Here is a 12,665-nt window from a genome sequence, read left to right on the forward strand (position 1 = left end):
TACAGTTGAAACCAGATATTTACACACTCTTCAGATAAAAACAGATATACTTTTTTAATTGTAATATCAAATCAGACTAAATGTTTCTTTTTTTTAGATTGATAAATATAAAAACATATTTGTTAACTTTAAGAGTAAAGAGAGAAACTATCTGTATTTCTTAATTGTAAATGGCACCAAATTGTATTCAAAATGGAGCCACACTTATGGAGCTCCACGATTCTTTTCCTGGTGTTTTGGTTGACATCTCTTGATTTTCCCATTTCAAAGAAACAGGCTCTGTGTTTTGCCTTATATGCATTGTTACGAATTCAAATATTGGGGATGGATACAAGAGGAAAAACCAAAATAACAACACTGGTCCGGCCGGGTTGAATCAAACGATGATTTTAATGATCACACGCGTGGGAGATGGACACCGCACGCAGACAGCATCAGATCTCACCTCAAAAACCACATCACAATAGTTTTATGAAATCAGGGTATTAGAACGCCCCCTCATGCGTAAGACAGGTACAATACAATCAATGTTGACAGTTATTTGACACAGCAAAGGAACATTCTCTCCATCCCGAGGACAGGCACTGACTCCCGCTTATCTCCTGGAGCCAACCGTCCCCTATGGAGACACAACATTGCAGCTACAAGGATTTCCAGGTTTGTTAAGGTGATCAGTGTGTAATGCTCTGAAGCAAGTATGTAATATTGTTTAATCAACTGCCACTACTTAAAACATAACAAAAGATATAACTGAATATAAGATCACAAAGAATAACATGATATCAGTGTTGTGTAAGCGCGTGCGGCCTTCCATGCTCGAAGCCTCTCCCCTCCATAGATCAGCCAGACATCGCGCTGACTGTAGCTTTTAACCCTTATTAACTTGAGCACAACTCTATAATGAGCAACAAACTGCAATATGTATGAGATGATCATGGTTACACCTGCAATGAAAGATCATATGATTATTCTGCCACCTGTAAATAGAAGATTAACCTGAGGTTATAACAATCATTGTAATACAAATGTTAATGTTGTCATGATCCTGGGCCATATTGGCCCAGCATTCTTAGTTTTCTTGTATTTTTGTATTTTGTTCCTTATTTATGCCGTGGTTCCTAGCTTCTGTTAAGATGTTCCTTATTTGATTACCCCCTGTGTGCCCCTCTGTGTATCTGTGAGTCCTCGTTTCTCCTTGTGTTTCATTCAATGTTTTCCCCAGCTCGTTATGTCTGTGCTCTCTCCTCCTGTCTGAACCTCTCTTCCTGTTTTACTTTGACAGTCTCTCGTCAGTATGTGTCATGTTGTGTTCACTCCTGCCCTGTCTCGTTATGATTATCTGTGTCAGCTGTGTTCCCCGTGTGCTCCCACTTCCCTCATGTCTCCCTCAGTTCAGTGTCGCGTTGTCAATGTCTCCTCCCTGGACCTGTGTGTCTTTCTGTGTTCCCTCGGTTTTCTGTTAGCATTCCCAATTTAGTTCTGTTTCTTTGTGAAGCCTGCAATAAAGCAGTGATTTTGAGTTCAGCTTTTTGTCTCCGTGAGTTTTGCGTTTGGGTCCTCTTCTGCCTCCACACAGCCAGATCATGACAAATGTAATGTCAAAAGCTTCAATAAATGTTTAATGCAAAGCTGGTTATATGATTCTGATGTACTAATAATGCCGATACTAAAATAACAGGAAAAACACCCCCTTTTTATCCCACAGCATCCACAGCTGTGCCACCAATTTACTCACATGGACTCTACTAACCTATCAGAAGCTTCTTCAGCTCAGAATGGAATCGTCTGGAGTTTCTTATTAATTAACAATAAATTTAGTGTATATGTACTCCTAAATTTGATGAAAGTGATAAAAAAAATAGACAGCTCTGTCTCTCTTTATTCTGACAATTAACTAATTCAAAAGATATTTCAATATTTATTTATCTAAAACAAAACAAGTTTACTCATGTTGTACAGTAAAAAAAAATGTTCTTGTGTTTTCCATAAAGTGTATGTAAATATCTGGTTTCAACTGTGAATATACTGCTGTGTATTGAAATTCCTCTTGTTTTGAGGTATATACTGAACAACATACAAAGCATAATATATAAAATACTACCAGAGTTTTTTCTTTGAAAGAAGCCCCTTATGTCCATTCTTGTATATCAGTGCATTACTGAATCCGATTTATTTAGCCGTGGAGAGTAACAACTGAAAATATGAAATAGACACACATGTAAGCTAAGACTCTCTAAAGAAACAGCATTGTTGTTGTTCGGCTTTTCATTTCGCCATTTGTTAATTCACTTGAAGAGCAAGTAACGTAATATGGGTCAAGTGATCAGTTTGATATCGATCTTTTGTGATACACCGTCATATTTACATTATTTGTACAGTACGAATGATTTGCTTTGGTACCTGGTCGAACTTCAGTTCTCCTCTGTCTGCCTGGCTCCGTTTCTCCAACAGCGCACTCGCAGGCAGCCGTTTTTGCTGAATTAGCATGTTCTAGAGTGTTCCTGTTTTCTTTTCCCAACTCTTTTCTGCATGTGCATACTGCCTCATTTAGAGCTGCATAATCTGAGAGGGAGGGTTAAGCAAAGACAGACAGCAAGCAAAAAGAAGATAAAATCCACTTGGAGTAAAGACAGACTCTCTCAGCTAAAGAACCATGGGGACAGGTAAGACAATTTAAACATCTATGAGCATTTCTTTTAAATTGCATTAAGTGAATGTCATTAGGATTTCTTGCTAAAATGATTAATATGAGTATGCCTGCTTGTTATTAGTTCTGATCACAACAGAAATTAAGAAATTAATAAATAAATATGTGAAATTGCACAAGGAATTCTGTGAGTACTTCACATAATGTGGTACTCTATCTTGAGCAACTACTGTAGCCCATGTGCCAGGCCAAAGCACTGTAATATAGAATTATATGCACTTGAAAATTATATATATATATATATATATATATATATATATATATATATATATATATATATATATATATATATATATATATATATATATATATATAATGTTTTTAACCTGCTAACACAATCAAACCTTTTTTGTTGTTTTGTTTCTTTTTTTATCTTGTTTTTCTGATATTTTATGTGATTTTTTTATGATAAAAGAAGTATGTATGTCACATATTCTGGATACTATACTAGAAGCTAGTGTTGCACAGAATATGTGTTAGAATCAAGCACTATAACATACAACCATAACAATTACATAGCCATGTACACTTAAGTAAAGAAGCGTTTTTATAAGTTTCAACTAATGTCTGTGATGCATTGCTTTCATGTTTTTTTGTTTCGCAACAGGTCAGTCATCTGGGCTGGAAGCAGCTTCCACACACATACAAACAGCCTCCATTGTCATCTACTGTGTGATATTTATAGTTGGAACTCTGGGCAACGCCCTGGTTATCTACATGACGGGCTTCAAAATGCAGAAAACAGTCAACTCAATTTGGTTTCTCAACCTGGCCATAGCTGACTTCCTCTTCACGGCCTTCCTGATTTTCTCGATCATTTCTCTCTCTCAGAGTCACCAGTGGCCTTTTGGACAATTCGTGTGCAAGCTCAACAACTTTGTCACTTTAGTCAACATGTTTGCCAGCATCTTTACTCTGACAGCTATAAATTTGGATCGTTGTCTGTCCATCTGGGTGGTGGTGTGGGCACACAACAAGCGCACAGTCTGCAAAGCTCGGCTCATATGTGCTGGTATCTGGGTGACTGCTGCGATCTGCAGCACTCCTTATGCCACTTTTCGCACCGTGTTAGGAGATAATGGGACATATTACTGTGGTTATTCTATGACACATGAACAAAAATGGAGTCTCCACATTTTTCGCTTTCTTATGGGCTTTGTGATCCCATTCCTGGTAATAGTCATCTCTTATGTGGCCATAGGGATCCGTGCAATGCGCATGCAGAGAACAAGGAGAAGGAGATCTCACAGAATCATTTTCTCCATCATTTTTGCATTCTTCATCTGCTGGTTACCCTTCCATGTTTTTAACTTTATAGAATTAAAGGCTGTGAATAACCCAGACCTCTGGAACATTGTTAGAATCATGGGTCCTCTGACTTTGAGTCTGGCTTTTCTGAACAGCTGCCTGAACCCCATCCTCTATGTTTTCATGTGTGAAGAATTCACGAAGAAGCTTCGGCAGTCCATATGTTTTGTACTTGAGAGTGCTCTGGCAGAGGATCATGTGTCCAGTCACTGTACGTCATCAACCATTTCAAAAATGTCTCAAAAATTTGATCCTGCTGCAACTTTAAAAATAATTGACCCAGCCATTTATGAAAACATCCCAGTAAGCAACGTGATCATCACTGAGGAGATTCCGGTCTCCGAGTAAAATCAACACACAGCAACAAAATCCAGTGTAACAAAAGGCAATGTAAAAAGGAATTCATTGATTTTTAATCCAAAACTTTCACATCAGATTATAACATAAAGTACATTCATGCACAGAAACACAAAGCACGTGTTTTTGTCTTGTCATATTATTAGACAAGCAAGAAAGAGTCAGAGTAACTGAAAACCCATGTTATTGTGCTGCAGCTTGGAGTTATAGCTATTGAGTTCGTGATTAAAACAAAGGATTAATTCAATTCAATTTTATTTATATAGCGCCAAATCACAACAAAAGTCGCCTCAAGGCGCTTCATAGATACAGAGAAAAACCCAACAATCATATGACCCCCTATGAGCAAGCACTTTGGCAACAGTGGGAAGGAAAAACTCCGTTTTAACAGGAAGAAACCTCCGGCAGAACCAGGCTCAGGGAGGGGCGGCCATCTGCTGCGACCGGTTGGGGTGAGAGAAGGATGACATGAAGTATTACATGAAGCGTTTTTTTTTTTCTTTCTTTGGAGAGGGGGTTGTTTTTGTTTCTTTTTTTGAACTTTATATTGTTCATAGAAATTGGATTGCCATCATTAAATTTCCTTTGAGAAAAGTTATATATGTTTCTAAGTAAGCTTTTAATACTCCTGCTCATCAACCAGTTTTTTCTTTATGATCAGAATTCATAATGATGTCAGAAGACACTGAACTTTAATAGAGCATTATGATTTTGTTACACTTGTATATAAAATAAAAGAATAAAAACATTCTGATGAAGTCTGATTCTGAGTGTGATTCTGTTTATCTGGACGTAGCGTTTTCAGTGGGAGAAATGTTTCGTCACTCATCCCATTGTCTTCTTCAGTCTCAGCTGGCTGCAGTTTTCCCCAATCTTTTAAACAGTATATTTGCATAATGACTGAAACCTGCCCACTGAAGGAACAGTGGGCTGGGAGGTCAGTTTCTTAATCTTAATTATGCAGATTCTCATGACCATTGATCAACAACCACTGACCAAAACCCACCGATCAAAGGCCATGAGCAGTGTTGGGTGTAATGCGTTACTAAGTAACGAGTTACTGTAATTAAATTACTTTTCCACTGAAAAAGGAGAGTAACTAATTACTGTTCATTTTTAGGTATTTTAATTACAGTTACTTACAATGTACTTGTGTTACATTGTAAAATAATTAAACTCGCTGAAATCATTTAATTTCAATCATTTGTCTTCTAAATGTAGACGTAAACTCTGCCGCTTTAACATCGCTGTAGTGCAGCTGCACGTCATTTCGCGCCACTTTGCTGCATAGTCGTATTCTAAAGCAGAATATGTAGGACTCGGCTGAAGCGAGTGGCTGTTTTTTGAAATAGAAATATTCCCGTCTCTTCACTTTTCTGAAACAAGCAGACAAGAATATTACAGTAATATGTAAGCTATGTCCTAGGGAGAAAAAACTATCGGCTGCTGTTAATAGCATGAGTAATCTACTGAAGCGCCTGACACGAGAGCATAGACGAACACTTCTGAGTGATCCTTGTTCATCATCCATGGACAACTCCTGCTAAGCAGGCAAAACCTGATTTTATTTCAGCAGCACAGAAAGCGTCTGAAGGTGATCTTAAAAAAATTATTGCAGTCTACATTGTGGAAGAGATGCTACCGCTGCGTACAGTAGAGTCTCCGTCTTTAAAAAAAAAAAAGTATTTATTATTTAAAGAGTTTAATTTCTATTGTTTGCCCGCTCAAGGTTTATAGGGATTTTAAGAAGTATTTAGTTAAATTACTTATTTAGTAATTAAGTTACTTTTCTGACACAGTAATTAGATAAGTCAAACCAGCGTTCCTCCCTGTCCAGGATGAGTACATCCTCATCCTTGAAAGAGTGTCCACTGGCCTGTAGCAGCTTTCTTTTGGCACCTTCCCAGCTTTGACAAAAGTCCAGCTGGGATAACCACATTTACTCAGGGCCTTCACATCACACGACTGTGTGCGTTAGGGTCCAATCCATACACCGGCCACTCAGCCTTGACAATAAATATAAGACTGAACTCAACAGCATCATTTTTTTAACTGAATTTTACTGTTTGTATTGACACTTGTTAACAACATACCAAACATACACTATAATGTTAATTGGTAAATCTATGAACGATTTTTAAATGATCTCTAAAACTATTAGCATATGTGTGTCTTTCATGTCCATCTGATAAGTCAAGTGACTTTTTGTGTAGCAGAAGCACAATGTAGGTAACCACAAATGGGACTCTCTACAGCAAAATATGCAAGAAGGGTACAATAGTTAGCTATAAAATAATACTCTATTAAGACTTGTCATCACAAAAATGTTCATTCAGTTCAGGCAAATGTTGTTGCATTAGTGTGTTCTGAGAAATTACTGTTTTGTTATCTGCTCATTTCTGTATTTGCGTACTGATTCATCTGCAGCTGCAGAAACTGAGAGGGAGGAGAAATCAAAGACAGAGAGCAAGTAGAAGCAGCAACTGATAGAGATCAACTTACAACCACGGCAGACTCTCTCAGCTAAAAAGAGCATGGGGACGGGTAAGTTAATTTAGTCTAGACATATATTACTATTTCTCTTTAAGCAGCAATATGTGAAAGGTTATTTGAGTTCTTGTTAAACTGTTCAAAATGAGCACTCATACCTGGTATTAATTATGTTATTAATCACAAAAGAAACTGAGTTAGATAAATGCAAATATCAACTTGCACACAGAATTCTGTATGTGCATCACAAAAGTAGAAGCTAGTATTGCATAGAACATGTGTTGGAGCCAACTATGAAAATGCATAGCTGTATTTTGTTAATTAAAAATTACTTAATTTGTATAATTTGGCAACAAATGTAATGAAATCCTCTTATTTTATCTGTTCATATAATATATTGTGGAAACATGATTTGTTTAATAAAACATTTTCTTTTTTGCTTTCAGATAACATCACTTTCAATGCAACTCAGTCACCTGAACAAGATGCAGCTTTCACACACATACAAACAGCCTCCATTGTCATCTACTGTGTGATATTTATAGCTGGAACTCTGGGCAATGGCCTTGTTATCTATGTGGCGGGATTCAAAATGCAGAAAACAGTCGACTCGGTTTGGTTTCTCAACCTGGCCATAGCTGACTTCCTCTTCACGGCCTTCCTTATTTTCTCGATCATTTCTCTCTCTCAGAGTCACCGATGGCCTTTTGGAACATTCATGTGCAAGCTCAACACCTTTGTGAGTGTAGTCAACATGTTTGTCAGCATCTTTACTCTGACAGCCATGAGTTTGGATCGTTGTCTGTGTATCTGTGTGGTGGTGTGGGCACACAACAAACGCACAGTCAGCAAAGCTCAGCTCATATCAGCTGGGATCTGGGTGATCGCTGGCGTCTTCAGCACTCCTTATGCCACTTTTCGCACTGCATCAGTGGGGAACGGAGGGGAAAGTTCCTGTGGTTATTCTGCAACAATCAAAGAACACAAATTGACTCTCGACATTTTTCGCTTTGTTATGGGCTTTGTGATCCCATTCCTGATAATAATGATCTCTTATGTGTCCATTGGTATCCGTGCAATGCGCATGCCGAGAACAAGGAGACGCAGATCTCGCCGGGTCATTTTCTCCATCATTTTTGCATTCTTCATCTGTTGGTTGCCTTTCCACACTTTCAATTTCATAGAATTGAAGTTAGAGCTCCAGGGGATTGTTAGAATGTATGGTCCTCTGACTGTGAGTCTGGCTTTTCTGAACAGCTGCTTGAACCCCATCCTTTATGTTTTCATGTGTGAAGAATTCCAGAAGAAATTTCGACAGTCCATTTGTTTTGTACTCGAGAGTGCACTGGCAGAAGACCATTTGTTATTTCTGTCCACCCGCTCCATGTCATCAACCTTTTCAAAAGCTTCCCAAAAATCAGACACTGCTGCCACTTTAGATCGGATCGACCCAGCCATTTATGAAAACATCCCAGAAAGCACAGTAATCATCACCGAGGGGATTCCTAGAACTGAATAAGAGTGCCCCACCAGACAATGAATTTTGAAATGAATCATTGTTTTTTGTTTTACAAATTTACGCTCATGCACAGACATACACAATATTTCCAAAAGTGTTTGCTTGTCTGCCTTCACATGTATATGAACTTGAATGAAATCCCATTCTAATGTATAGTGTTTAAGATGATGTCAGCCCACCCTTCAACTCATTGAGATGTTTAGGAATGTGTTTACCATTCTTCCAGAAGACCACTTGTGAGATTAGACAGCGATGTTGGATGAGAAGGCCTGACTCGCAGTCTCGGCTCTAATTCATCGCAAAGATGTTCTATTGAGGTCAGGAACCTGTGCAGGCCAGTCCAGTTCTTCAACACCAAACCCGTTCATCCATGTTTTTATGGACACAGTGCTTTGTGCATTCTTGCACAGTCATATTGGAACAGGCAGGGGCCATCCCCAAATTGTTTCAAAAAATTTGGGAGGATTAAATATTCATTACAGTTCCTTTCACTTGGCACAATGCAGTCAGAAAATTACCATTCTCCTGGCAACAACCAAACCCAGACTTATCCATTAGATTTCCAGACTGAGAAGTGTGTTTCATAACTCCAGAGAACCATCAAACAAACTCCAGGGAGTTTCTTTTTTTTTCTTTCATGCTGTCAATTTCCATGATTTGAAATACCATTATGACATTTCATTTTAAATTACTTTCACTTTTTTGTATGTATGTTTCTAACCATGTTTAAACAATATGCATCATACTCTTACACGAGAGCTGTGTCTTTTTATTGATCATTAAGGTTTTTTTGATCAACCTGTTAATAAAAACATGCTGATGTTGTCTGCATGACAAAACTGGCTTACACTCTGCATACTCTTCTTTTATTTCACTGGATATTTATAAGGCTGTATACTTTATGTCACAGTGTAGTATTGAACACACTATGCAAATTTAAAAATAAAAGGAATCCTTATATATATATATATATATATATATATATATATATATATATATATATATATATATATATATATATATATATATATTACGTGAAGTACCCTCAGAAGGTCTGCTAGATGATGTTAATGCAGCACTACGGACAATACCTACAACCACGATTACCGACACTAACAAGCTGATCTACAATACGGCAGCAGTGATCAGTGAGATGCTTGGCTACAAGTTGAACAGCGACAAGGGGCAATACCCTCCATGGAGAAGGAGGCTAGAGGGCAAGATCAAAGTAGCACGGAGGGAGGTTAGCCAACTAACGGAGTTGCAGAAAGGTGCGACAAAGAAGGTGCATAAGAAATACAGCAAGCTGTCCATACCTGAGGCCTTGGAAACTGCCAAGCAAAGACTCACAGCCTTGGCCAGCCGCTTGAGGAGGTACACCAGAGAGATAGAAGGCAGGAGAATAAACCAGCTGTTCTCCACAGAACCAGCAAAGGTGTACTCTCAGTGGCAGGGGAACAATATGAGAACAGCACCACCAAGGCTGGAGACGGAGCAATACTGGAAGAGCATATGGGAGAAGGATGCAACCCATAACGGCAATGCTCAGTGGCTAGAGGATCTGAGGGCTGACCACAGCGACCTCCCTGAACAGGGTCCAGTAACCATCACAGTGGCAGATATCCAAGAAAGGGTCTCCAGTATGAAGAGTTGGACAGCACCAGGGCCCGACATGGTTCACGCCTACTGGCTGAAGAAGCTGACTGCACTCCACGAGCGTCTGGCAGCACAAATGAACCAGCTGCTAGTTAACGAGAGACACCCGGAATGGCTAACTGAAGGCCGGACGGTCCTGATCCCCAAGGACCCCAAGAAGGGACCGGTCCCCTCCAACTACCGACCAATAACCTGCCTCAGTACTACATGGAAGCTCCTGTCAGGCATCATATCGGCTAAGATGAACAGGCACATGGGTCAATACATGAGCGGGACACAGAAAGGAATTGGCAAGAATACCAGAGGCGCAAAACACCAGCTACTGGTAGACAGAACAATCAGCCGAGACTGCAAGACCAGACTGACCAACCTGTGCACTGCCTGGATTGATTACAAGAAGGCCTATGACTCAATGCCCCACAGCTGGATACTGGAATGCCTAGAATTGTACAAGATCAATGGGACCCTAAGAGCCTTCATCAGGAACTCAATGGGGATGTGGCGTACAACACTAGAGGCCAACTCCAAGCCCATAGCACAAGTCACCATCAAGTGCGGGATCTACCAAGGAGATGCTCTGTCCCCACTGCTGTTCTGCATAGGCCTGAACCCCCTCAGTGAGATCATTAACAAGACTGGCTACGGATACCGACTACGGAACGGAGCAGTTGTCAGCCACCTCCTGTACATGTGTGGCGAGACGAGGATGGGGTATAAAGTAAATACTCTTTGCAGTTTTAAAAAGACAACGCCACCCTGGGAATTTCACCCAGAGAATACTGAAAGTAACACTAAATCACCAGAAAGGCACTTAGGTTCGCTATACTCAGTCCAGAGACGAGGTTCAATGATCAACAAATTCACAATTTATTAATAATTATTTAAAACACCATATAAAAGCACAATCATAAATATTCAAATATGCTTAAAAAGGTATTCAGAGCTGAGGCTTACCAGTGGAGGGGCAGGGATGCCACACACAAACTAAAGAAAGAAAACACACCCAAAACACAAGTGCAGCACACTATCACACACACTCACGCTAATAAACTAAACAAGGCAGGTGTGTACACTCAAGGGATCCCACCACCAAGGCACCCTAGTCTCCTCCACGTCGGCACTCCGCATCTGAATAAAAGAAACAAAGAAAATGTTAATATATTACAACAAACTAATGTGTAGCACCGGGGGATAACCCAACTGCAGGACCACACTGGTGATCCACAGCTAGAAAAAGGGCCTCCCACCAGTGGTGTAACAAAAATCCAAACTACAAATCAAAAGCAATAAAACAACATACAATCTGAATAAAACTCTAAAATCTGGAGCAAACGGAATCGCCGTACTGCTCCAACTTGCCGTCCACACGACGATAAGTTAACAGTCAATCAATATGCACGCCAGCTGACTCCGATAACCGGCATGCATATGGCCGTTGTCCACGCCGACGTCCACTGTAAAAGCTGACAGCAGCAGGGAAGAATTCTCACAACGGGAACAGACGGTAAAAGCACAGCAAGGCAAAACAGCAGCACTTCAGTTCGCGTAGCTTGGCGCAAAACTACGGTCCACACTTCCTGCGAAACATAATAAATAATTACTATAAAAGAACAATAGAAGGCAGAGAGCGTAACAAAAGTTGATTACGTACCAAGTAAGCCGGGTCACAGAACGTAAGCAGAATAGCTCAGAGGAGGCTTCTATAGCTACGACCAGCCGCGATGGAGGCTTCAGAAGAATAACCCACAAACGATCTCTACCACACCGAGGAAGTCAGGTGACCAAAAAGGAGATCACAGGCAAGCAATGCAGAGACACTCAAATGGCCACTATTTATACCAGCGCCCCCTAATGGGCCAGGCTGAAAGTGGGTTGGACCGAGGGATAACATTCATCCTGCCACATTCTACCCCTCCTTCTTGCATCGTCGCCCCGACGATGAATTACAAAGACACCCAGATTAGTCCCAAGGCCTAAAAAATGCAGAGACAGCATGTACCCTAGGCTCAGAAATAGAGTTAGCAGCCCCTTGTGCCACCTCCCCTGTTGGTCTTGGGAGATGATGGATGTTTGAATGCTGGCCAGCTGTGGACCGGGTTGTTTTTCGCACCACCACATTTCTTGTATCAGAACTCGTAGAGGGAGCAGGAAGAGAGCTAGATGGAACTGGTGCTACACTCGGAGTAACTGTACAAGTGGCTGGGACATCGGAAGTTCGGTCTTCTGGCCGGAGCAACAACTCAGGGCTACTTGGAATCACTGCCACTGGGCTGTAAGATGGTGAAACATTTACTTGAGGAGCTCCTATGCTCAGGAATAACAGGTCACTGTCACATGATGAGTCATGTCCTGGTTCTGGGGAGGATATTTCTGGGCCATGTGAGCTACTGCTTGGAGCAGGCCCTTCTGATGGTGTAGCTGCCGTTACCACAGCCTTCAACAAGGTACGATGAACATGCTTCACACTGCTGGGATCATCTGCAGGTGCAATGGTATATACTGCCCCACCTCCTTTAGGTGCCTTCAGGATTCTATATACCACGGGTTTCCATCGATCTTGGATTTTACATCTCCCTCTTCCACTCAGATCGCGCAGGAACACCAACTGGCCGTCGTTCAATGGTGCCT

At 40.5% G+C, this 12,665-nt stretch overlaps 2 protein-coding genes across 2 annotated transcripts; both read left to right on the forward strand.

Annotated features, from left to right (window-relative positions):
- Positions 1-2,537: 2,537 nt before the first annotated feature.
- Positions 2,538-5,136, forward strand: LOC112432093 (chemerin-like receptor 1). The gene is made up of 2 exons (XM_024800730.2): positions 2,538-2,663; positions 3,315-5,136. The coding sequence occupies exons 1-2, from the start codon at positions 2,654-2,656 to the stop codon at positions 4,361-4,363; spliced, it is 1,059 nt and encodes a 352-aa protein (XP_024656498.2). The 5' UTR covers positions 2,538-2,653; the 3' UTR covers positions 4,364-5,136.
- A 1,770-nt stretch (positions 5,137-6,906) lies between these two features.
- Positions 6,907-8,448, forward strand: LOC112431649 (formyl peptide receptor 2-like). The gene is made up of 2 exons (XM_024800313.2): positions 6,907-6,916; positions 7,309-8,448. The coding sequence occupies exons 1-2, from the start codon at positions 6,907-6,909 to the stop codon at positions 8,379-8,381; spliced, it is 1,083 nt and encodes a 360-aa protein (XP_024656081.2). The 3' UTR covers positions 8,382-8,448.
- Positions 8,449-12,665: the final 4,217 nt, after the last annotated feature.

This window comes from Maylandia zebra, linkage group LG11 (assembly GCF_041146795.1).
Source record: "Maylandia zebra isolate NMK-2024a linkage group LG11, Mzebra_GT3a, whole genome shotgun sequence".
NCBI lineage: Eukaryota > Metazoa > Chordata > Actinopteri > Cichliformes > Cichlidae > Maylandia > Maylandia zebra.